General features: G+C 43.2%; 1 protein-coding gene across 2 annotated transcripts; it reads left to right on the forward strand.

Moving 5' to 3' along the window:
* The first annotated feature begins 6261 nt into the window (after window positions 1-6261).
* LOC123622563 (prion protein) lies at window positions 6262-23998 on the forward strand. 2 transcript variants are annotated; one of them, XM_045529040.1, is made up of 2 exons: window positions 6262-6469; window positions 21550-23998. In XM_045529040.1, exon 2 carries the CDS (start codon window positions 21560-21562, stop codon window positions 22319-22321), a length of 762 nt encoding a protein of 253 aa, XP_045384996.1. In that variant the 5' UTR covers window positions 6262-6469; window positions 21550-21559; the 3' UTR covers window positions 22322-23998. The 2 variants fall into 2 exon arrangements, with proteins under 2 accessions (XP_045384996.1, XP_045384997.1); XM_045529041.1 differs by having other exon boundaries at window positions 6262-6465.
* Window positions 23999-27064: the final 3066 nt, after the last annotated feature.

The raw sequence follows: 27064 nt of genomic DNA on the forward strand, positions 1-27064 counted from the left end.
CACTGCCATGCTCTTTCTCTGAATAAACCTCATTTTCTTTTAGAAAGCCTCTCTCTGTTATTTAGGCTGACAAAGCTGGCTGTCCCCCTGGGTGGCGGATGCCATCTAATGCTTCATTTTAACAAACTGCCTTTCACTTACGCCAGACTGAGGGGTTTCTTTTCCTTGCCATCAATGTTCTATAATACTCTAACTCAAACCTTTTATCATCTGGAGGTACTGGCCAAAAAATAAACCCATGCGTCGGTTTGTGGTATTCCTCTACACTTCCACTACCAAGGCTTTAAGACTTTCAGAAATAAACTCAAATTCTCTACATCCGGAATGGTTGAGACCAGCCCATTTATGCTGCTATAGAACACCACAGCTTGGGTAATTTAGAAAGAACAGAATTTTATTTCTCACAGTTCTGGAGGCTGGAAAGTCCAAGATCAAGGCAGCAGCATGTTCAGTGTGTGGTGAGGGCTGCTCTCTGCTCCCAAGACGGCACCTGGATGCTGCATCCCTTGGAGGGGAGGGACACTGTGTCCTCAGGTGGCAGAAGGCAGAAGGGCAAGAGGGCCACATGCTGCTGTGTGAAGCCTCTTTTTTAAGGACCTGAGTTCCATTCACAATGGAAGAGCCCTAATGACTTAAACATCTCTTAAAGTCTGCACCTCTTCATACTGTCACGTTGGCCATTAAGTTTCAACACCTGAATTTTGGAGGGGACACATTTAAACCATAGCACCATTTTATATTATGTTTTCATTAGGGTTACATAGTGCTACCTTGTCATCTCAGACAGACCATTTCTAAGAAGGCAGCAGTTTGCATGTGAGGTGTGAACACCAAGGTATGACCCTTCACTCTCATGCACAAGTTGCTTCTTCCCCAAGATACGATCCACACAGGCCTGGAGACCTGAATGCATTTAGCACAAATGAGGGTCTCTGACTCTCCCCAACCCATTTGAGCCTCCAGGTCCCTGCCACCCTGTGTTCACTGCACCCTTTTCAGTCTCAAGGTGCTTCTCCCTGGCAGAAAAATCAGAAACAAAATATGAACAGATATAGAAACCAGAGTTTTCAGAGTAATTTTTCAGATTGCTTCAAATGGCAGCATTTCCGATCCTGGTTTGTGTCATTTTCTTTATTCAACACAAGAAAAAGGAAAAAAAAATAAAGAACACAAAAGAAGATAGACAAATGGCCAATAAACATGAAAAAATGTTCAACATCACTAATCATCAGGGAAATGCAAATTAAAACCACAATGAGATATCACCTTACCCCAATCAGAATGGCCTGTATTTAAAATTCCAAAAACAATAGATGCTAGTATGGATGCAGAGAGAAAGGAACACTTATACACTGTTGGTGGGACTCCAAATTAGTACAACCTCTATGGAAAGCAGTATGGAGATTCCTCAAAAACTAAAAGTTGACCTACCATTTGATTCAGCAATCCCACTACTGGGTATTTACCAGAAGGAAAAGAAGTCATTTTAACAAAACGACACCTACACTTGAATGTTTATTGCAGCACAATTCACAATTGCAAAGATGTGGAATCAACCCAAATGCTCATCAATTCATGTGGTATATGTACACCATGGAATATTACTCAGCCATAAAGGATGACTTAATGCCTTTTGCAACAATTTGGATGAAACTGGAGACCATTACAGTAAGTATCTAAAGAATGGAAAAACAAACACCACATGTATTCACTATTAAATTGGAACTAACTGATGAGCACACGTGTATGTAGAGGGAAGTGAAATTCAATGGAAATTAGCCAGGAGGGAGGGGGGAGAGGGAATGGGCAAAAACCTACCTAATAATGAACAATATCTGGATGATGGGCACTTTTATAACCATGACTCAAGCACTATAAAAGCGATTCATGTAACCAAAATTATTTGTACCCCATGATACTTTGAAATAAAAAAACTAAAATAAATATTATAAAAGAACACAACTGCCTATGAGCTTTGACATGACCTCCAACCACTTATACTTTCATACTGTTGATTTTGGCATTCAATTTCACTTCCACCATATGCTATTAGCTTTTATTCAGATGACCCTCATTTAAAATCTTTTGGGTAATTTCCGTTGTTGTTCCAGTCAAGCAATTATAACTTACATAAAGCCAGCGCAGCTCTCAGTTCAGTCTTGGCATGAAGTCTCATTCAAAGAAATAACAGTCCATTAGAAAACTGAAACAATTAAAGTTGCACATGCCTCTCAAGAAAATGCCACAAGTAAACAAAGCTTCCGAAATAAGATAGAGAGTATAAGTTGGTGCAGAGTTCGAATTTTAATGTGTGACACACCAATAGTAAGTGTTTTGAGCACCAAGAACAACGTGGTCAGGGCAGCAGGCCTGGAAGCTGACTGTGGTTGGCAACACTCAAAGCAAAGCACCAAAGACCCAGCTGAGGAAGGAGGCCCAGAGGGCAGCTGCTTTCGTCCTGATGACGGACAGTCAAGCACAGGATGGGAGCAGTGGCCCAGGATGATGCACTGTGGTAGGAGTCACAGGAAGGCGGTGGGGAGACGTGCCTTGCAAACCCAGCATCTGAGAATGTGAAACTCGTGAACCTCGTGAACCTTCTTGATTAAGAAGTGGTCCGATTTACAAAATGATTATTTACAAAGTTCATACACCTTGGACATATTTTCACACTTAAAAAGATTTCAAAAATGTCTCAAATTTTGCCAGGCCCTCCCTCCTCCATGGGCCACCACTGTCACCACGGGTGAGGTTCTAGAAGCTTCTGGAAGTCTCAGGGACTTCCCACCCCCCCAGCCATGCAGTGCCTGAAGCAGAAGGGACAACACCCTTTCTTCCTCCTTCTGCATTCCCCTACAATCCAGGCATCTAAGATTCCTGTGGTAAAACTCTCCATTTGTAATATCCACAGTGCTTTCTGCACAGGACTCAGAACTTCGCTCACAGAGTTTGGACCAGGGGAGACAAAGACAAGGGACAAAGTACCTTTGCTCCTAGGCCAAGCTTTGTGGCTGGCTTTCTCACCCCTCAGACAAGCTTTCTCCCTGGGGACTTCTGGCAGGCACAACCCACCAGGGTCGCATGCCCCTGACTTGTCTGTGGTCCAGAGCTGAATGTAGCCCTCCTCTCCCACACATGCCTGTTTCCCCAGCACAACAGCCACACAGAAGTAAAACCCGCAAAAGCCACTAGGACCCATAAAACTCCCCAAAACACTCTCAGTGTTCCTCATGATTAAGTCCTGATTCCTTCCTTTTCTCTGGCTACATTTTCTCCCATGGTGGCATCCTCTAAGTCCATGACTTTGAAAGTCATCTGTATGCTGACAACATTTAAAGGCAAATCTTCAGCAGCCATCTGCAGGCTACACAGGTATCGAAAATTTAACGTGTCCAAATAGAAGGAATTCCTGAGGCACTCTCTAAAATGTGGTCATTCTCCATTTTTTATCATTTAAGAAAACAGCTCCACAGTCCCCCCAGTTGTTCATTGAGAAACCTGAGTCATCCGTGATTCCTCCTTTTCCCTGACTCCTTATCTCATTGGCATTAGCATGTCCAGGGGGTCCACCTCCAAATTCTGTCTTGAATCCATCCTCTGTCACCACTGTAGATCAAGCCATCATTTTCTCTCCCCAGACCACTGCAAAAGCCATGGCTCAGGCCCCACTCAGGCCCTACATAACAACCAGAGGGGTCATTTAAGAAGGCTGTGTCACTTCCCTGCTTAAATCTTTAAGGGCTTCCCTATCACATTTGATTAAAATCCTAACACCCATCATAGCTGTTAGACTTCGTGCAACCTCGTCTTCCTGTACCCCTTTTCATGTCTGAGGTCAGAGACTGTAACTCTCTAATTCACACTGGGTACTCAATAAGTCATTTGTTGATTGAAATAATTCTCCTTTTGTGAATAAGATAAATTTAGAGCGTGACTTCGTTAGCTTCCCGTATTCACTGAGGAGGATCTATGTGGGGTTGACAAATAACTTTGAGCCAGAACACAGATGAGAAGGGAGACGTCCAAAGAATTACTCAGTGGTGAACCTCAGCACCATCAGGGCCCGTGGGGCTACCAGAGGACAAACCCTAAACCCCACTCTCCACCCAATCCAGAACATGACCTTCACTGTTTATAGTGGGTTATGGGTGGTTGTGGCAATGGGAGAGGCAGTTAGAAGTAAGGCTGGGGTGAGGAATGATGTAGGGCCACTTGCAAAAGCCACCTCCTGTGGGCTGTCCACCCCTGGTGCTCTTCTTGAGGTCAATGAAAATGCCTAAAAATCTACAGGCCAGACTGCCAACCCCATTGCGGCAGTGTTTTTAAATGGCCACAAATCTTTGATACTTCTCCCTTGAATCTGGGTGGGTACATGATGACCTTGTTCAGGAGCGTACAGTGGAAGTGATGTTATGTGACTTCCGAGGCTGAGTGGCAAGTGGCAATGCAGCTTCCATCTTTGCTGAAACTCTCACACTTTGAGTCCTGAGCCACCATGTAAGAAGTCCATCCAAGCCGAGAGACCCCCATGCAGTGAGGAAGCCACAGACAGGTACCCCAGTCAGTACCCCTGAGCTTCAAGTCCTCCCAGCCCAGGTGCCACTCATGCCAGCCAATAAGCCATCAGATGATTCCAACCCCCAGCTATCAAGGCACCCCCAGACTTAGAGTCTACCCAATTGACACCCCAAACATCATGGGACAGAATCAAGTCCCTACTGTGCCTGCCCACTCCCTGGCCTAAGCAATCCATTGGCATAATAAAATGGCTGTTGTTTGAAACCACTAAGTTCTGGGGTAGTTGCAACATAATATTAATAACAACCAGAATAGAAGGACATAAGGCGATCCCCTTTGGTTCCTCAACCTCCTCCGCCAGAAAAAATCACCTGCCTTCTGCCTTTTGAGCCTTTTCCTAGTGGGGGGAGAGCAGTCGGCCAGTACACACGATTCTTGTGAGGAAAAACTGGGTGTTAGCATCTCCTAATCAAGCTTTACAGAGCCCCCTCTGCCAGAGGGCAGCCGGCCCCTGGCCTAGGCCGACCTGGCCGCCCACTTCCGGCCCCAGCCTGGCTGAGGCTCCCGGCGGCGCAAGAGCCTCCAGGAGACCAAGGGACGCTTCCAACGGGCCATCGCTGAGGGAAGGGGGCGAGGCTCTGAAAGCGCTGTCAGCCTAAGCGTTATGTAAGACTGACAGGAGGTAAACCAGCGCCGCTGCCTCGCGTTCATTTCTGGCTGGCCGCAGGCCAGTTCTCCCAGTTCTACTGAGTCGGCTGCGTCCAAAGGCCACGCTCTCCAGCCCTCTCGCTGCCCCTGCGGCGCCCGCCGCGTTCACACTGACATCCCCGGCGCCGTCGCACCGGCTCTGCGCTGTGCATCCTCCTGGGCCTCCCCTCGCCCCTCGTCCCCTCCCACTTAGCGATCGGTCCCGAGATACAAATGTCCAACCCAAATCCTGTTTCCAATGGGAGCGTCAACATCCTACACCTCTTTCCTTACAGGCTCCGTAAGCCTCTCAGAGCCCACAGCGAGGGCACTAAATGTCTCGTTTTCCCCAAGACAGGCCTGAGCTTATGGCCCTTTCACTCTCAGAAGTGACCCAATTTGGGCAATAATTTATACCGTCGCCCTAACTCTACCTCCTGTCCTTCCATCACTTCATCCCTTGTCCTTCTTTACATGAACCAAGCCCCTACCTAACGTCTCAGCAGGAATCATAAGCGACAACACACCTGCTTCATACACGATACCTCAGGTAATGTGCGGTTATTTGTCAATATCACATGTAGTGCATGTTATTTGTCAATATCACAATCTATATCATCTCTTTTGCATAAAATAAGGAGCAAGTGAATAAATGCGTAAAATAAGGAGCAAGAAAGTGAATAAATGGAGGAACAGGTGTGCCCTTTCTGGACCTCAAATTCTAACAGTTTATGTGACAATTCATAATTATTGGGCTCAATCCCAGGGTGAGCAATTTTTTTTTTCCTCTTTAGAAATTTCTAGTTACCAAAGTTCCAGAAATTGCCTTCTCATTCCCTAACCATTCATTCTCTCGAGTTCTCCCTTATGTAACGAGGATCTGGGGCTTTGGACCGAATTTCCAATTAAAGATTATTTTTATAGTCAATGAGCTCTGTCACGGAGCGATGGCACCCGGAGGAGGTATCAACTGATGCCAGTGTTCAAGCGAATCTCGACTTGTTTTTCCGGTGACTCATTCCGGGCCCTGCTTGGAGGCGCTGCACTCTTAACGTATACCTCGGCGGCCGCACGCCGGGGCACCCGAGTGTGCGCGAGGCCGCGCGGTAATTGGTCCCGGGCCGACCTCGCCCGCGAACGCCACCGCCTCCCTTCCCCGCCCCCGGCCCCTCCTCCCCGGCGGCGCGCGTCAGCTCTCTCCGCTCCAGTCGCTGACAGCCGCGGCGCCGCGAGCTGCCTTCTCCGCTCTTCCCGACCGAGGCCGGTAAACACTGCGGGGGGCGCTGGGGGGCAGGAGTCCCGAGAACGGGGGTGCGGCGGGGCTGCCGCGGAGGCCGAGCGAGAGCCCCGGCGCTGGGGCGCACGGCCGGGCGGGGTCGGACCTTGGCAGTGAGGAGGGGCTGGGGCGCGTGGCGCGGCTCGGGCCTGTCCCGTGTGCCGGTCTCTTTTCGGATGACGCTGCTTGGCTTGGATTTTCGGGTTATGAAAGCCCCCATTTATTCGGAGTGGGGGTTGGGGGGAGCTGGTGGGGCCCATCCGAGGGACGTCGGTGGTGGCGAGGTGTCTCATCGCTCCCTCTTCCCCCCGTGGGTGTAGGGATGGGCGAGTCGCGCGGCCCCACGGGCCGCAGGTCCGGAAAAGTGGGGGCGATCGCCGGCGGCCGGGAGACCCCGGGAGGGCCGCCGACGGGCGTGGCTGGGGCGCCAGGCCAGGAGAGCCGAGGAGGGGCTGCTGGGGGACACGGGGCTCCCGCTCCCCGCCGGTTGGCTGCCCCAAGGAAACGGCGCGCAGAGGCCGGGATCAGGGGCCGGGACGCCCTTTGGCAAGGCCGGGCGCCTCCCGATGCCCAGAGGGTGCGCTGGGGGATGGGAAGGCAGGTGCCAGCCCCCGGGCCCGGGCTGCGGCGGGGAAGGAGTTCCGGGACCCTGGGGGCCTCCCGCCGCCGCCCAGCTCTTCCCAGGAGGCGGCCCCGCCCTTGGTCCCCGCGCCCTCCTCCCCCCCAGTCCTGGGGGAGGCAGCCGGGCCCCTCTTGCCAGCCACAGAACACCAGGGGGCGTGGGCGGGGCCTCCGGCATCGGCGGGGAGGGGTCTCAGGAAGGCCCCGCCCTCCGTTCGCGCGGCTGGGGTGGCCGGAGACCCCCCAGAGCGGCCGCAGGTGTGACCGAGAAGAGCCCGGCCATCAGGGCCCTCGGGAAACCAGGCTCTCCACCTGTGCGGCAGGCGTGTTCACGTTTCATTATTAAACAATGGGGGTAAATCCATTTTTACCGTCCTTTTTAAGGATTTTTCCCTTTTCTCTTTGTAATAGCTGTAGCAAATATTTTTTACCGTGTAATTAACCACCGTTACACCCATCACCATCGCAAAGCCACAGCCTTCTGTTTTTGTGTCCTCGCCTCCAGATTCATACACGACGCAGTGCAATTTCACCGCTGCAATCGTGATGATCTCCACGGCTGCGTTATTTTCTTGTGCTTAGAGCATCATGGTTTAATAAGCAGTTCCCCACATGCAGAACATTTGAGATGTTTCGCTTTTCCTTACGAAAAACTCCAGGTAGAATAGGATTAAAGATTTTACAAATCTAATTATCAGAAAAAACAGGAACAAAAAATGGAACAAAAAAATGTGAGGCCTCTAGAAAGATTAACAACTCTCTCAGATTTGAAGAAGAAAGAAAAAAATCATCCATGAAAAAGAACAATTTTACCTGCACAAATACTGAGAAGCTCTTACTATGAAAAAGAGCTACCCCGAAAGGGAAAGAAAGCAGCGAGCTAGGGTGTGATTTGTATATTATTTGTATCTGCCCCAAGTTTTTCATACCTGGGAAAGGAAATTATTAAGATTATAATAAATGGCGAAATGATGAATCATTTGCAGAATAAAATATAAATTAGAACAATTTTGGGTTATCATTTTAGGTCTATTAAATTAAAAACAACAGTCATACTAACAGCAACCCCTTTTGGAAGGTTGCCCAAAACTTGGCATATTCAGATGTCCAGGGAAGTGGCAGGGCTTTGGGTTAAGAAAGATGGTTCTGCAGTCAACCTTGTGACTTTGGACAGGTCACCTAATTTCCTAACCCTCCTTTTGTCCATTCATAAAATGGAGGAAATGATACCTACTTCCAGGATTTGTTGCAAAGATTAACTTTAACCAGCTATGTAAAACTGGCCCTTGGTGTCTATGCCTTATCCTTTTTCCTATTCACACCCGACTGGGGACATTTTGAAGCAGTACAAACCTTTTGTAAAGCAATCTGGTGATGCATTGAGAAGTTGGAAGCTGTGACCCAGAAACCCCACTCCTGGGAATTTACCTGCAATGGAAGAAATAAACAAGGGAAAAAAAAAAGCCATATGCAGACACATATTCCAAACAGGATGATCTAAAATGAGAACCAACTGGGAAACAACCTGAATGTGTAACAGCAGGGTAGTAGCTAAGAAAATCATGACACATTAACTGAACGAGACATTACGTAACCATCAAAAATCATGATTTTGGAGCCTCTGATATGCAGGGAAAAAAACTATGTCAAAGTACAGGTTACTAAACTGTATACTTACTCAAACATGAATGCATATGTGAAAAATCGGAAAGGAAAAACAGAAAATGATAGTTTTAATAGAAATTATAAGTGATCTTAATTTTCTTTTTGTGAATATGTTGCCTTCACTAAATAATGAGATTTTTAAAATAGATCACAGATTTCCATTTTTAAAATGAAATGGACCCACAGTTTTCTGTGTGTGGGAGAAAGAAGGAGAGATCTTTATCATGTTTGTTTCTTAGAATAGAACATTTTTAGCTGATCTTGTTTCCTTTTTCAAATACTGTTCCATTTTTTTCCTGGAGTAGATTTATTAGTGATTTACTAATTTGTTTATTAGATTTTTTCTTTTTAAAGATCAGTTCTTAGATTTATCAAGTTAGTTTTTTTCTTCTTTGTTGTTTAAAGGACTCCTGAATATATGTCAAAACCGAATAGTTTTAGCCACGCTGAAGCATTCTGTCTTCCTGGAGGCACAAATCCAGTTTAACTGGGCCACAACAGATGTACCCTGAAGAACCTCTGTGGTCTTGTGATGGTTGAAAGTCACCAACTGTCACAAAAATAAGGGTCAGGAAAGGCTGTGATCACAAGCCCTCATTCCAGAGGCCGCTAGAGTCTATCTGTGTAATTCACACCAATTGCATCATCATCAGCTTAATTTTGCAGAGAAAGGACCACAGCTTTCTCCAGAATCGTGCTGAATTGTGTAAGGCAGCAACGATTTTAAAACTAAAATTAAAAAACAGCAACAATAATGTAACTAACATTTCTGCACCACACTGACACTGAACATGCCTCTCAATCAACTGAGAAAACCAAGGTGAAAGGATCTCTAGATTGTAGTTTTAACTTACCCAGTCTATTCTTCCTTTTCAGATGTTATTTCCTCTTCCAAGGCTACTATATCAGTGGTGAACTGCTGCATATTAAACATTCAAAACATGTCTGTATCTAAGCCGGTGATGGCTACAGCATTATAAAATAATCCTGAAGTGTATGTGCAGCACTTCTCACAGTTGGGAATTTTTTCTTTCTCAATTTGTCAAACAGTCCTTTTTCTCCTACTATGTTCTGCTTCTTGGTGTTACATTATTGTGTGATCACTTCAAAGGAGGGACACCCTTTTATGAAAAGCATTATAAATGTTAAGGATTAGACTCTTGAGGACCTAGCTCCAAAGCCTGGCTACACACGCCAGTTCCCTAGGACGCTTTTGTACATTCCCAAATCTCATCACTAGACACTCTCAGGTTGGCCTGGGATAGGTTCCAGCAATAATGTTTTTTAAAAGTTCCTCGGGTAATTTTGATGATGGACCATGTTGGGGACCCTTTGCCCTATTCACTCCAGGGCTGGGCCTCAGGGTGCCAGTAGAAAACCCCTACCTCAGAATTGTTTGCAAAATTGTATACAGCTTACATCAAATTCTTTAAGGGGCAATGACATCAAAAGATTAAAATGGGACAAGTGAGTTTACTTAGCTCAGGAAAGACAAGGGACAGTGTGGAGTGAGCATAGAGGAATGTTTGATCCTTGCCACTTGCCAATTTAACCAATTAACCCTTATACTGTAAAGTATTGTTCTGAGTATCTGAAGTTTGGCCCTCAGCACACTACCTCAATGGGTGGGAAGGCTTTGGTTGCTATATTTGGATCTCAGCTTTGTCACCTTGAGCTGTTACAACCTTGGGACAAGTTCTTACCAGCTCTGACTCTCAGTCCCCATCTATAAATGGGAATAGGATGAATGGGGTAATTTGTGGATCTTGTTGTACCTTCTCCCTAGTTCCATTGCTCTGCCATTCTGCTCATGCACCAATGCCACGTGATCTTATTGCAGCTTTGCATTATAACTCCTGGCAGGCCAAGTGCGTGGGGATTATCTTCGCGTTCAAAAATTTCTTCAGTCCTCTTAATTCTGAGTATCGTTTCATAATGTTCTTTAAAATCCCCTTTGAATTGTTTTTTTTTCAATTTATTTATTTTTGAAATTGACAGATAAACTTGTATATGTATTTATTGTATACAACATGATGTTGTAAAGTATGTATACATTGTAGAATGGTTAAATCTCAGCCGTTAACATATGTATAACCTCACATAGTTATCATTTTTGTGATGAGAACACCTAACATCCCTCTCTTAGCATTTTTCAAGAATACAATATATCATCATTAGCTATAGTCACTATGCTATAGAATAGATCTCATGAACTTATTCCTCCTATCTAACTAATTATAAATCCTTTGACCAGCATCTCCCCAACACTCAACCCAACTGCCTCAGCCTCTGGTAATTCTATTCTACTCTCTATTTCTATGAGTTCAACTTTTTTAGATTCCACATTTGGATGAGATCATGTGGTATTTGTCTTTTTGTGCCTGTGTGACACTTGAGTTATTTATTTTCTTGCTATTGAGTTGAATTCATTATATATTTTAGATATTAACTCCTTATCAGATGGATAGTTTGCAAATATTTTCTCCCATTCTGTAGGTTTTCTCTTCGCTCTGTTGCTTATTTCCTTTGCTGTGCAAAAGGCTTTTAGTTTTATGTAATCCCATTTGTCTATTTTTGCTTTTGTTGCCTATGCCTTTGAGGTCGTATCTAAGAAAATCATTACCCAGAACCATGTCATGGAGCTTTCCCCCTATGTTTTCTTCTGGAGTTTCATAGTTTCAGGTCTTATATTTAAGTCTTTAATAGATTTGAGTTGATTTTTATGTATCGTGTGAGATAAGGGTCTAATTTCATTCTTCTCCATGTGGATATCCATGTTTTCCCAACAGAATTTTTTGAAGAGACTTTTTTCCATTGTGTGTTCTTGGCACTTTTGTCAAAAATCAGTTGGCTGTAAATGTGTGAATTTATTTTCGGGCTGTTTACTCTGTTCCATTGGTCTGTGTGTCTATTTTTATTCCAGTACCATGCTCCTTTGGTTACTATATCTTTGTAGTATATTTTGAAATGAGGAAGTGTGATGCCACCAACTTTGTTCTCTTTGCTCAAGATCACTTTGGCTATTCAGGGTCTTTTGTGGTTCCATACAAATTTTAAGATTGTTCTTTCTATTTCCGTGAAGAATGACATTGGTATTTTGATAGGGATTGCACTGAATCCCTTTGGATAGTATGGACATTTTAACAATATCAGTTTTTCCAATCCCTGAACATGGGATGTCTTTTCATTTATTTGTGTCATCTTCAATTTCTTTCATCAGTGTTTTATAGTGTAGAGATCTTTCATCTCCTTGGTTAAATTTATTACTAGTTTTTTTGTAGCTATTGTAAATAGGATTATTTTCTTGACATATTTTTCACATAGTTTGTTATTAGTATAGAAATGCTACTGAGTTTTATATGTTGATTTTATATCATACAACTTTACTGAATGTGTTTATTCTAACACTTTTTTGGAGGAGTCTTTAGGGTTTTCTCTATATAAGATCATGTCATCTGTAAACAGGAACAGTTTAACTTCTTCCTTTGTAATTTGGGTGCCTTTTATTTCTTTCTCTTGCCTAATTTCTCTGGCTAGGACTTCCAGCATATATTAAATATTAATAGAAGTGAAGTAAGAAGATATCCTTGCCTTTTCCTGAGCTTAGAGGAAAATCATCCAGCTTTTTCACCATTGAGTATGATGTCAGCTGTGGATTTTTCATAAATGGCTTTTATTATGTTGAGGTGCATTCCTGCTATACCTAGATTGTTGCATTTTTTTTATCATAAAAGGGTGTTGAATTTTGTCAAATGCTTTTACTGCATCTATTGAGATGATCCTATGATTTTTATCTTTCTGTTAATGTGGTGTATCACATTTATTGATTTGTATATGCTGAACCATCCTTGAATCCCACGAATAAATACCACTTGATCATGGTGTATGACCTTTTTATTGTAGTGTTGCATTTGGTTTGCTAGTATTTTGTTGAGAATATTTGCCTCTGTGTTCATTGGGGATATTGGCCTGTAGTTTTCTTTTCTTACACTGTTTTGTAATGTTATCAGGGTTATCAGGGTAAAGCTGGCCTCATAAAATGAATTTGGCTGTATTCCTTCCTCTTCAACTTTTTGAAAGAGGGTGAAAAGAACTGGTATTAGTTTAAATGTTTGGTAAATTTCAGCTGTGAAGCCATCAAGTCCTGATCTTTTCATTGAAGGGAGACTTTTTATTACCACTTGAATCTCCTTACTCCTCAGATTTTCTATTTTATCATAATTCAGTCTTGATATGTTGTATGTGTCTAGGAATTTTCTTTTAGGTTATCCAATTTTTTGGCATGTAATTGTTTACAATAGTCTCCTATGATCCTTCATATGTCCTTGATATCTGTTGTAATGTGTCCTTTTTCATTTCTGATTTTGTGTCTTCTCCCTTTTTTTCTTAGTTTAGCTAAAGGTTTGTCAATTTTATCTTTTCAAAACACGAATCCTTCACTTCCTTAATCTTTTCTGTTATTTTTCTAGTCTCTATTTCATTTATTTCTACTCTAATATTTATTATTTCCTTCTATTAATTTTGGGCTTAGTTCTTGTTTTTCTAATTTCTTAAGGTGCAAAATTGGGTTGCTTATTGGAGATCTTTCTTCTTTTTTGATGTACATGTTTATTACTATAAACTTCCCTCTTAGAACTGCTTTTGCTGGATCCTATACATTTTGGTATGGGACATGTTTCCATTTTTGTTTGTCTCAAGAAATTTTTAAATTTTCCTTTTAATTTCTTAATGTACCCATTGGTTGTTCAGGAGCATGCCATTTAATTTCCATGTATTTGTGAATTTTCTGAAGTTCTGTAATTTATTCTAGTTTTACACCCTTGTGGTCAGAGAAAATACTTGATATGATTAATTAGCTAAGACTTGTTTTGTGGCTTAATACATGATCTATCCTGGAGAATATTCCATGTACAGTAGAGAATAATGTGTATTCTGTGTCTGTTGGATAGCATGTTTTGTATTTGTCTGTTTAGGTCCATTTGGTCTAGAGTATAGTTTAAGTTTGATATTTCTTTATTGATTTTCTATCTGGATGAGCTGTCTAAAATCCAAGGGATCCCTAGAATCTAGGGAACTACAAAATCCCCTTTGAGTTGGGACTGAAATTGTATTGACTTCACAGATTAGTTGTAGGTGAACTGGTATTTTTCAATGTTTGTTTTCCAGCCAAAAATGTTATATGTCTTTCTCTTTTTCCAGTCTTCTTTTATGTCTTAGTACAATTTTATGGCTTCTCTCATATAAGTGCTACTATTTATTTTTAGATTAAATCCCAGATATTTTAAAGTTTTTATTGACACTACGATTGGAATGTTTTTCCCCACTAAACCTTCTAATTATAGCTGATTTAGGGACTTACTGGTTTTTTATGTTATTTCAAAAACTGCCACCCTAATGAGCTTATTAATTTATTCTAAGACATTTTTGGATGATTTTCCTGGATTTTCCAGATAGAATACCATACCCAGATGAACTTCCAGAACAATCTAAAGTAATAACAGTGATAGGTTGTATAATTGCCTCGTTCACCTCTTGCAATTATAATGGTGGGCTTCGTGTTTGTGATAGCAATTCTTGATGATGGAAAGAGACTATCTTTCTAGTCCTGCAGAAAGTTTTTAAAATAACTTAAAATTTAAAAAATCAGGAATGGATGTTGATTTTAATTGAAAGCTTTTCAATGCAGGAATATTTTTTTCCTCCTTATCCTATTATAGATTTTTCTGATTTAAGCTATTCTTATATTTCTAAAATAATCCTTATTGGCCACGATATATTCTTTTGCTAAACTGCTAAAATCAGTTGGGTAATATTTTTCTTCTTCTACTACTTCTTTTTTTTTTTGGCGGGGGGTGGTGGGATTTGGCACCCGCATTGCTGGAGGCTGTGTAGCAGGGTGGCTAAGAGTGCCAGCCTGCACACTGCAGTCTGAATCTTACCCTTTATCCCACTGGCTATAAGCACTATATATGAGGTGAAGATGCCCAAATGTTTATCTCCACTGAGTTCTAGATTCTAACAATCACCTAAATTGATACTCTCACTTGAATGGCTCATACATGTGCCAAAATTTATGTGTCCAAACTAAAACTCTTAATTTTAGTTTTCTTTCCCAACATGGCCCCCCACCACTTTCTCCTATTTTGGTAGATGGTATCACTGCCATCCACCTGGTTACGAAAGCCACAAACCTGGGCAACCCTCACTCCTCCATCCACTCTATCAGCAAGTCTTACTGGTTCTCTTTGCAAAATGCATCTCATTTATTTGCAGCTCATCAGCTGCATTGACGCCATACCAGGCCCCGCCACCATCTTCCTTCAATAGTTTCCTTACTGGTCTCCGCATTTCCTTTCTTGCCCCCCAAAATTTTCTTCTTTACACGGCAATCAGAGTGAGCTTTTGAAAAAACAATGCTGTGAGGTTACTCTCCTACAAAGACCCTATAACACTCCCCCCTGCCCCAGTGTTCAGAATAAAATGGAAACTTCTCTCTATGCCCCACGAGATCCTCATGCTCTGACCTCACCCACCTCTCCAGTCTCAAAGCCACTTGCCCTCTTTCTCATAAGGCTCTGTACACCTGATCTCCTTCTTGGTCCTTGAATTCACCAAGCTAAGTATCTTATTCACCGTGGCGTCCTTAGCCCCTAGCAAAATGCTAGACCCTGAGAAGACACTTTAAATACATGTAAAACCTACCAAAAAGTTATTGTACTGTAAATATTACATTACAATATGTAGTTTTTGACAGCTTTTTTTCTATATTCCTTCTATGGTTATTGATCAATTCTAGTTTTCTAATTTTTTTAAACTGTCACATACTAGCTATTCCATAAATGGTCATTGAATAAATTAATTCTAAGGTTGATTTTTGTAATTTATGTTTTAATAGAAAGGCAATCCATCTCACATGGATTTTTAATTCATAAAACAAAGTTGTATACAGTAATTTGTTGTTATCCTTTTAAAGCTGCCTCTTTTTAGGATTATTTCCCTCTTGTTATTCCCAATATAGAGATGCTGTGTTTTCTAGTGATATATATGTATTACACTTTTAAATAACTCTTGATTTTATTTAGAAATTTCACATTTTTGGGGATTTTATTTTTTAAATTCTACTTTTGTGTCTATTATTTCTTTATGACAGATTACTTTGAAGTTTTCTCTTTCTGTTTTCTTCTTTTTTGAGAGCAGTCATTTAATTTATTTCATTCTTTCTATTCAGCTGTAGTATCCATGCTCCTCTGATACTCATGTGAGTTCCTGTATCCCCACATTATTCAACTTCCTTTTTTTTTTTTTGCTATCCTGATAAGCATAAATGACCTATCTTTTTTTGGTCTCATTTTGATTGGATTCTTCATGATTTTGATTATCTTTTCATATCCTTTTGGGTTTTCCTTTTTTCTAAATTATCACTCATATCTTTTGGCCATTTTTCTACTGGAATTACTATCCCTTATAAATGTGCAAGAATTCTTTGTAGGTTCTAGAAATGAATCCTCTATTGGTTTTAAATACTACAAATACCTTTTACCGTAGTGTACTCTTTCTGTTAACCTTGGCCATAGTTTTCTTCATAGTGTTAAATAAGAGTCCTTAATTTTTATGTAATCAAATTCATTAATCATTTGCCTTATGGTTTGTACTTTCTGTTAAAAAGTTCTTCCCTTGGGCAGGGTTCAGTGGCTTACGCCTGCAATCTCAGCACTTTGAGAGGCTGAAACAGGAGGATCACTTAAGGCCAGAAGTTCAAGTCCTCCTGCCTGAGCAACATAGTGAGACTCTGTCTCTACAAAAAAATTTTTTTTTAAATAGCCAGGTGTCATGGTGCACACCTCTAGTCCCAGCTACTCAGAGGGCTGAGGCAGGAGGATCCCTTGAGCCCAGGAGTTCGAGGCTGCAGTGAGCTATGATTGGGCCACCGCACTCCAGCCTGGGCAACAGAGGGAGACCCTGTCTCAAAAAAAAAAAAAAAAAAGTTTTTCCCCCCACTTCTCCTCCATGTCACAAAGACATTGCCCATATTTTCTTCTAATGCCTTACTAGTAGCTTTCACATGCAGGTCTTTGATCTATCTGGAGTTCACTTTTGCATGTGGTGTTAGGGATCCAGTTTTCTTTACCTCTATTTTCCCAGTAGCATCGAACCTTTCTTCTTCATTGATTTGTGATGCCCACTTTGTGTAGATCAAGTCCCTGTTAAAGTATATTTGTGTGGGTTTATCTCTGAACCTCTTTATCTATTGGTCTCTTCCTGAACTTTTACCATCTAGTCTTTTTTACTATGGCTTTGTAGTATGATTTCATGTCTGATAAGACAGATTCCTCCCTCCTTACTCTTTTTTTTAAGGTTAACTTTTTTATTCATAGACATTTCTTTCCTTGTGTAAATTCATTGAATTCCTCCGAAAATCCACCTGGGATTTTGATTGGCATTTTATTGAAATTACCAGTTCATTTGGGGATAATTGACATATTTATAATACTGAATTATCCCAGTCGAGACCATGGACTGCCTCTCTATTTCTCAGATCATCGTCTAAGTTCTTTATGTTAGAGTTTTAATTCTACCCCCCGCCGCCTGCGTGGAAACCTTACCTTTTCTTAGTTAAGTCAATTCCTACATACTGTACAGTTTGGTTGTTATTGTGACTGCCTGTCTTTTCTTCTAGTCAATTATTACAGGAAAATGCTGGTGATTATTGTAAACTGATCTTGTATCCCACAAACTTACTGAACTCTACTATTGGTTCTCATATTACCTCTGTTGATGGTGTTGGATTTTCTATGTGTATGATCACATAAATTACAAATAATGTCAGCCTGAGCTCTTTCCTTGCAGTTCTTATACCTGTTACTTCTTTGCCTTGGCATATGGCATTGGACAGGAACTTGAGTTCTGAGACGATGGACATCTTGTCTTGTTTCGAAGAGTATTTTTAGTGTTCTTCTGAGTGAGAGATAGGTACTGATGACCACTATTAAATACTTCATTGAATATCTTGAAACATGCCAGAGGACTAGGCCACAACTTGACAGTTCACAGGGAGTATCTTAGATGCAAAGTCCCCAGATCTCACGGTGTCCATCTCCACTCGGAAGCTGTCTGGCCCCATCCGCCATCTGTGCCCAGTTGCTCTTCTCTGTGCCTCCCTCACAATGCTGTGTCATTGCCTGTCGGTGTGTCTCCGTGAGCTCACAGAGCCGTAACTCTTACAGCCTTAAACGGGCCTGTGCAAAGCCCCACTCAGAGTCATTCCCCCGAGGCGTCCTTTTCCTCCCATCTTGTTTATCTCAGGTAACAACTCCAGCCCGCTGGAGTTCATGATGGTGGCTGACACATGAAATAAATGTTTATTTAACACATTAACTGCCATGTGAGTTGTATTTAAGTCATGTTAGTTTTGAGCCCCAGCCTCATGAAGCATATGTGACTCACACGTCCCTTGTGAGCTCACACTCTCACTTGCGAGCCGTGTGAACTATTTTTCAAGTTGCATGTAACTCATGCACAGAAAACAATAAAAAATAACAAATTTTTCATTAAATTAGAAAGGATCATTTTGTTTTTTCTGTTTTCCTAATAAAACACCGTGGTCCTAAGGAAAAATTTTTTTTCCAGCGTGGCAGCCAGTGTTTCAACTGGATTGAAGATGTTAGCTGGCTGTTGCAGAAAAGAATGTTTTGTAAATTTATAAGTATGGTTCTCTTTTGGAACCCATTGTAAATATTTCATTTTTATTAATAGTTTGATTATCCCTTATGTTTTATTTTAGATATTTTCAGCATTGATTTTGCATGTCCGTGTATCAGGTGCTATGTCTGGGGACACTGCTATGACCAAAACCAAACCCTTGTCTTGGAGGAGCTTATGGTCCAGTGGAGAAGATGAACAATAAGCATACGATAAATAATATATCAAGTAGCCATAACTTCCCTAGAGAAAAATGAAGCAGGGCAAGGGGAAAGGACATAGGGTAGGGATGCTATCTTAGTTAGAGTGGAGTGAAGAGTCCCTTGAGATGACATTCAAGCAGATGTGAACAGCATGAGTAGCTGGAGGAAGAGCCCTCCAGGCCCAGTGAAGGCCATGCTTATCAGGTTTGTGGAGCAGCAGAGGCCCAGGTCATGTGGGGCCCAGTCAGCATAGCCAGGACTTAGCGTTTTATCCATAGGACAAAGGAGTGCCACTTGAGCACGAGGAAGTGGCAAGATACAACATGCATATTAAAAGGAGGATGCACAGTGGGGGTAGAGGGAAACAGGGAGGCTGGTTGGGAGGCTGTTGAAGGAATCAGGTAAGAAGCAATGGTCATGTTGGAAAATGTGAGGGGCTTAGGGTTTATTTTCACGATAGAGATGCTAAGATTTGCTGATAGATCCACTGTATGCTGCGAAAGAAAATTCAAAAATAACTCTAGGGCATTGGCTGGATTTGGCTTACTGGGGTGAATGAAGAAGTTGTTGACATAAAACCTCTTTAAATTGGGAGTTATTGGCTAGGTACGGTGGCTCACGCTTGTAATCCTAGCACTCTGGGAGGCCAAGGTGGGAGGATCGCTCAAGGTCAGGAGTTCAAGACCAGCCTGAGCAAGAGCAAGACCCCGTCTCTACAAAAAATAGAAAGAAATTATCTGGACAACTAAAAATATATATAGAAAAAAATTAGCCAGGCTGACATCACGGCACTCTAGCCCAGGCAACAGAGTGAGACTCTGTCTCAAAAAATAAATAAATAAATAAATAAATAAATAAATAAATAAATAAATAAATAAATTGGGAGTTATTGACTCAGGGGGTAAGGGGGTGGTCCCCTAGTTTGTGAGCAGCCGGGAGGCTAAGAGATGGGCCCCATGAGCTCACGGGATGAGATCAGGGAAACAGGCCTGCAAAGACCAGGAGCCAGAAAGTGTGGGGACAGGAATGGGCCCAGTCAGCGTGTCCCAGGACCCTGCCCCTCAAACCCCCACCCAAAAGAGCCTCCAAAATCCTATTTGGTGTGTTCTGAGTACTTTAACTTGGCTTGTAACTTTCAAATGTATTTTGATTTCTTATGACCACCAAGTCATAAGTAAATTTCTTCTGATTTCAATAATGTTAGTAGAAACATAAGCAGGATGTCAATTCAATTATTAGTTTAGTAATTCTATGACTATTATCCAATTTAATTGTTAGCTCTGCAGGATATGATAAATTATTTTTTAATTAAAAAAAAATTTACAGATAATCCCAGTGCTAGGGACAAAACTAACTTCACTGTTACAGCATATGGCATTTTAGGTTTTATACAGTGATATTTTTGAGCATATGATTTGATGTAGGGTACAGTAGATACTGTTTAATAATTAATCATTCTACTATGTGTTTTTGATCTCTGCCCTCAGAACTGAGCACCCATAGTGAGATCTTTAATCTGAAAGGAGATTTTTTTTTTCAGAGACAGAGTCTCTGTCGCCCCAGCTAGAGTGCAGCGATGTCGTCATAACTCACTGCAACCTCAAACTCTCAGGCTCAAGTGATCCTCCCGCCTCAGCCTCCCAGGGTGCTAGGATTACAGGCGTGAGCCACTGCCCCCCCGGCCTGAAAGGAGATTTTTATTTTGATGAATGTACATTCCGCAAAAGAGCATAAATTGTCATCCAGGATATTTGGTTTGTTGTTTTCTAAACTGTGCTAGCCCTTTTATATAAGAAACGTTTCTTTTGTATCACAAATAAGAAGAAAATACATCACTCATAAAACATTAAATGTTGAACTGAAACTCACTCAGTGAGCAAGTAACCACTCAGCTTGTGAACACGGCCATTTCCCCACTTTGAGCAGCCCCGTCTGTCTGCCTGTGTGTCTGTCTGTCTGTCTAGAGAGATGAATTTACAAGGCGGCTTTCAAAATCCTGGATGTTTCCTGTTTCTAATACAATTGTATTGAGAATTCCTTTGAGGAAATTCTTAGCATTTATGAGCTCAGGGGATATTAATGCCTTGACTTAACAAATATCTATTGTGTCCTGCTCTGTGCCAGGCACTGCCCTCGCCCCTGAGGATACAGCAGCAAACAAGAGAGACTTATTTCCTGCCTACATTCCTGCAGAGGAAAGAAGACATTGAACCAGCTATTTGCAAAGTTATTTAATTACTGTCATCCTAACTAGACATTAGACTCACACAAGTCCTCCATAGGCCACATTTGGCCTCAGGTTCCTCAGAAGGGTCCTCACAGTGGTCCACAGCAACCAGGGACTTGTCTTTACCCCCATCCCCAATAAGTGCTCAGGTATAAGGGAATGAGGTCCCTTTGGCGTAGAAGCCCATCCCCTACAAGAGCCAATATCCCCTATAGCAGCCCGATGGGCACAGCTTCCAGAGTCTTCACAAGGATATGCCTATTTACAAGAATCACTGCTCTAAAGAAGCTCAAAGCTACGGCAATCCCCCCAGGAGTTATGGTTCTCCCAGTCCAGGTGCATCTTACCAAAGGGAGGTTATTTTTATCATAAATGACATCGTTGGCATTCCACCTTTATTAGTTTTCCAGGAAACAGAGCTAGACATTATTAACTTACGGTCAAATTTGTCCTTAGAGAAGGAGAAAGAGTTGCATTCACCCTTTATTTACAATTGCTTTTGTCCTCGGTGCTGCAGAGAAGAAGGGCAGGGCGTGAGGAGTGTTTTTACCGAGGAGCTGAAGGCATCGCTGTGCACTCATTCATTATGCAGCAAACGTTAAGTGGTTTCAACATAAATATAGGGCACTGACACTGTCTTCTTCATTTTGCAGGTCAGTCATCATGGTGCGCCTTGGCTCCTGGATGCTGGTTCTCTTTGTGGTCACATGGAGTGACGTGGGCCTCTGCAAGAAGCGACCGAAGCCTGGAGGAGGCTGGAACACCGGAGGGAGCCGATACCCGGGGCAGGGCAGCCCTGGAGGCAACCGCTACCCACCCCAGGGCGGCGGCTGGGGGCAGCCTCACGGCGGTGGCTGGGGACAGCCCCATGGTGGTGGCTGGGGACAACCCCACGGGGGTGGCTGGGGACAGCCTCATGGTGGTGGCTGGGGTCAAGGAGGTGGCTCCCACGGTCAGTGGAACAAGCCCAGTAAGCCAAAAACCAACATGAAGCATGTGGCAGGTGCCGCTGCGGCTGGGGCAGTGGTGGGGGGCCTTGGTGGCTACATGCTGGGGAGTGCCATGAGCAGGCCCCTCATACATTTTGGCAATGACTATGAGGACCGTTACTATCGCGAAAACATGTACCGTTACCCCAACCAAGTGTACTACAAACCGGTGGATCAGTACAGCAGCCAGAACAACTTCGTGCACGACTGCGTCAATATCACCATCAAGCAGCACACGGTCACCACCACCACCAAAGGGGAGAACTTCACCGAGACCGACGTCAAGATGATGGAGCGTGTGGTGGAGCAGATGTGTGTCACCCAGTACCAGAGGGAGTACGAGGCTGCCTACCAGAGAGGCTCGAGCATGGTCCTGTTTTCATCCCCACCCGTGATCCTCCTCATCTCCTTCCTCATCTTCCTGATCGTGGGATGAGGAAGGTCTGCCTGTCTTCACCATCTTCTTAATCTTTTTCCAGGTTGGGGGAAGGGGTATCCACCTGCAGCCTTTTTAGTGGAGGTGTCTCATTCTTGCTTCTGTGTCCCCCTTAGGCTAATAAATCCCCTTGGCACTGATGGGCACTGGGAAATGTCAAGTAAACCCAGGATGCTCTTTATTCAAACCCCTTTTGAGTGAGTCCTTCATGGGCCAATGCTAATCCGGGCCAGTAAGCATAGCAGCAAATCACCACAGGTTCATCTAGACTTATTTTTGGTCTGGTGCAACAGGTTGGGGCTAAAATGAATCTCAAAAGAGTCCTCAAATACCGTTGCCTGAAAGCCTCTGATTCTTTCAGCAACCAGAGCTCAGTACACGGATGCCCCATCTTAGCAGTGATTTCCCAGCAATTTGGAGAAATTTTCTCATCCATTTTAAGAAAACCTGACAGCATTTCTGCCAAATTTGGAAAGAGGTCGCATGATACTCTTTTAAGAAAAAACAAAACTAGAACTCCTTAACTCTCGGGCAACAGGCTCAGCCCGCTGGAGCATGTGCTCTGTGTCTGCAGAGAACTGCAGCCTTTTGCAGTACGGGCTACGTAGGAGCTGTCGCATCAAGAGTAAATGTTGGTGCAAGTCTAGACCTCTGGCCAGAGGACATATTCACAGGGAATGAATAACATGACACATATGACATGAATAGCTGCAACATATATGAAAGGCTTCTGGGACTGAAAAATCCAACATTTGGGAATGGTGCCCTCAGAGGCAGCCTCTCATCCTGGATGTTGCAAGCACCTCCACGTGGCATTCCTTTCTTCAGTAGCATAAACTATAGATAATTAAGGCAGCAGAAAATTAGATTACCTTCTAGACACTGAAGGCAAATCTCCTTTGTTCATTTACCTGAAAGCCAGAATGATTTAAACGTTGTGTGGGTGAAACCAAGAGATTTTAACACAGAGGAAAGCTGCAGTTGTAAAATCACAGTGATCGTAGAGGATTGTGTAATGAAGGAAATGGCTGGTGTACAGGGAAAAGAAGTGCTTGCATTTCTGCATTTCTGTCTCGTAATTGTCAAAAACTGGAATTAAGTTGAGTCCTTAGTCTCTATAATTGGCTTTTGAATCAAAGAATAGGGAGACAATCTAAAAAATATCTTGGATTGGAATGACAGGAATATGATGCATTCAAAGTAGAAAAAGAAATCCTGTTCATGTTATTTAAGTAAGGTAAAATTATTCCCTGAATTGTTCAATATTGTCACCTAGCAGATACATATTACTATTCTGCAATGTTATTGGCTTGCACTGTGCGGGTATTCTATGTAAAAAATATATATTAAATATATAAAATACATATTGCACATGACAAACTTAGAAGTTTTGTTTAGAACAGTTAACATCTGAAAAATCTAATGGATTAACTGTTTTTGTAAGGTACTAAATACTTAATATGTGGGAAATTCTTTTGCGTGGTCCGTAGACTTACAATGTGCACCGAATAGTTTTATATAAGAATCCAAAGTGGGCACCATTAACTGGTCTTTGAAATATGCATGGACTTTATATTTTCTATATTTGTAACTTTGCATGTTCTTGTTTTATTGTATAAAAGATTTATAAATGTTTAATATCTGACTGAAATTAAATGGGAGCTAAGATGAGCACCATCTGTGGCATTTGCGGTTGCTGTCCCTGTGCTGGCCTGTCTGGGCAGGGTAATGTGGGGGTTAACCTGAACCAGGTGGCACTTTCAGTCCTCACTCCTCGGTCAAGACATGGCTGATGGTTCGTGCACCTGCTCCTGGTCCCGCCCTTGTCCTTGCTTCCCAATTGCCAGCAGTTTTTTTCTGCTGCCTTTTTATTTTTTCCACAAGTATCTAAATGCTCTTAGCACTGGAAAAACAGCAATGGCACTATTGCAGCAGTAGGAACATTCTGGAAGCTTTTTTCTGACTTGGATTTAGAAATAGATTTTCTTGATTAATAAAAAGAAATTTAAGCTCTAAAGTACAGCTGACCCTTGAGCAACGTGGGGGTGAGGGACCTCAAAGATGATCCTTACATAAAAATTTCTAGAGCTATTTTTACTCTACCTTTTTTGCCATTTTCCTAATTAGTTAAAAATAAATTTTTCATTGTTCGCCAAGCATAATTTGTCAAAATTAGCCCACTGAGAAGACTAAATTCATTCAAAGAATAGGTATTGGCAGGACCAGAGTGAATTATAGCCATCTGTATCTTTCCTGGGCCTCATGTTTTCTTCCTGTTACTTCTAACTGCTGTGAGTTGTGCAAAAGGAATTTTTATGGGGAAAAAAAGGAAAAGAAAGAAAGAAAGAAATTTCAAAATGACCAGCATAAACATAACTGAGTCTAATCCCCCAGAGAGGGATCTTCCGGAGAACTGTCAGTTGCCACCTTTGTTTCCCCTCCTCCCCCTCTGGGGCTAAGACCAAAGAAGTGTCCTCTGCTTTCAGAGGGAAATTGGAGTCTGTACAGCTCCCCATTCCAGCGGGAGACTGAGCCCCAGCCACAGCCTGAGCTTCTCCAGGCTCCAGCCTTGACCTTGCTGACTGACCCAAGCATTCTCCAATTTATTTCCACCTAAGAAAGGCAACTTGCTCTCTGGCTCCCCAGAACTCTGCCCCCAGATTCAGCTCACCCTGCACTAACCTTGTATTTCCATCCTTTGTCTCCTCCTTTGAAACCTACCCTTTTTCAACAGGAAAGCCACACCTGGTCCATGATTCACCTGTGCTTCTGTAGAACTGTCCCTCCCTTCTTCACCTGGAGCAGGGCTCCCGGCACTTGAACGTGCAGGAGTCTGCAGGTCCTGACTTCGGTCTGGGGTGGGGCGCAAGAGTCTGCATTTCTAACTAGCTCCTGCGAACCAAGCTGTAACAAGGCTCTGGTGGCTACACGCTGCAGTCTGCATCAGAAATTTCTGGAAGGCGTGTTAAATACATGGCTGCCCCACCCAGCCTCAGAGTTTCTGATTCCCAAGAACTGGGGTGAGGCCTGAGAATTTGCATTCCCAACAAATTCCCAGGTGATCGTGCTGCTGCTGGCATGGAGATCACATGTGGAAACATACTGGTCTACAGCAAGATGCAAAAGAAATAGAAGGCTGCCCCTGCCCTGAGATACTCACAAGGTGTAACAGAGAACAAACACCTGCCCAGGGAAGGAGGACCTTGGAATTCCGCCTAGGAGCAGGGGAGAGTCGGGAGCTCTAGGGGTGAATGACAAGGGAGGTGTAACGAGGTAATTAACTCCCACTGTCTGAAAATTGTGGAGCACAGCTGAGTCCCGAAGCCCATCATTACTGAGAGATTTGGCTAAACTCGGGTACCTGGCCATTTGAGAACAGCACTTCTCAAACTCTGATGTGCACACAAGTCAGCTGAGGATTTTGTTAAAATGCAGGTTCTGAGACCACAGGTCTGATGTGGGCTGGGAGATTCTGCAGGTCGGCAAGTTCCCAGGTGAAGCGATGCTCCTGGTCCAAGGTCCACACTCTGCAAAACGAGGACCTAGAGGCCCAGGTCATCTTGGAGAGCCCCTGTAAGCCTGAACAAGAGTTTGGGGAAGCACTGAGGCTCAGGAGGCTGGCAGGGGAGTCTACACTTCTCTTAGTTTGACTCAGCACTGCCTTCTCCTGCACAATCCCCTGCCTTGGCCCAGTCAACAGAAGCAATCCCCCCCCACCCTCCGCAGGCAGTGTAGGGGCTTGTAGCTTATCTCTGAACTAAGCCCCTGGGGTATGGGGTCTCTCTCTGAGGAAGTCTCAAACCCCCTGCAGCGATGTCTTCACCCCTGGGGCCTCCAATTTCCTTGAACCTTCAGTGGACTTGCTCCTACTGTGGGGCTTCTCAGCCTCCATGCTCGTGTGAGCCGACTCCTCCTGTGTATCTATCCTCTTGGTTCTGTTTCTCTGGGGAGCTCTGACTAATATATATGGTGACCACATATTGCTTTTCAAATGAGAAAAAGATCCATAACTATTATTTCTAATTCCTCTCATAGTTGCACCAAACCTGGCCAGTATGTCTTCAGGGGTCTTGTCTGTGGCATTTTCTCAGACATAAGTATAATTTTTGAGAAGGTGTCATGTGCCAGGCGCTGTGCCTAGTACTTGGCACATGTGGCCTTATCTGATCTTCACAGTGATCTCCCTTTTGGGCAGCTGACATCCAGAGACTTTCATTCTGTCACTTGCTCAAGCGCATATAGTTAGTGTGTGCTCCTCAAAATACATTGTGGAAACTCGTGCCATTGATTTGTGATGATATTTAAGAGTGTGGCACAGAGGTCCCACTGGATTTGTGTAGGGGACCAGCTTCTGGGGACGCTGCTGACTCCAAGCAGTACCTGGAGGAAGGGTTAGGAACCCTGAAAACAAGCTCAGCCTAAAATGCTGCCTGTCCCAGCCAGCCCCACCATGGTTCACTGTCCCAGACGTGTCCCCCCTCACACTATTCTGGTGGTGAGCTTCAGCCAGGGGCCCGAAGGTTATTCACAGATGATGCCCCTCCAAATCGAACCACAGTCCCCTACAACCCTAGAAAAGAGGCCACCTCCTACTGGAGCCCCCAGGCTGGAAGCCACCAGGGTGCTTGTAACTGGGAGCTCTTTTCTCTCCGACTGCCCCAGTAAATCTGCCCCTTCCCACCCTCCTTCTCTTTAAAAAAAAAAAAAAAAAGTCATCATCTAAACTTTTATGGTGGGCAAAGC

Source organism: Lemur catta, chromosome 17, assembly GCF_020740605.2.
Source record: "Lemur catta isolate mLemCat1 chromosome 17, mLemCat1.pri, whole genome shotgun sequence".
Classification (NCBI taxonomy): domain Eukaryota; kingdom Metazoa; phylum Chordata; class Mammalia; order Primates; family Lemuridae; genus Lemur; species Lemur catta.

Excerpts from the sequence above, each read along its gene's own strand:
- LOC123622563 (XM_045529040.1), top strand. The coding sequence starts at position 21,560 with ATGGTGCGCCTTGGCTCCTGGATGCTGGTTCTCTTTGTGGTCACATGG.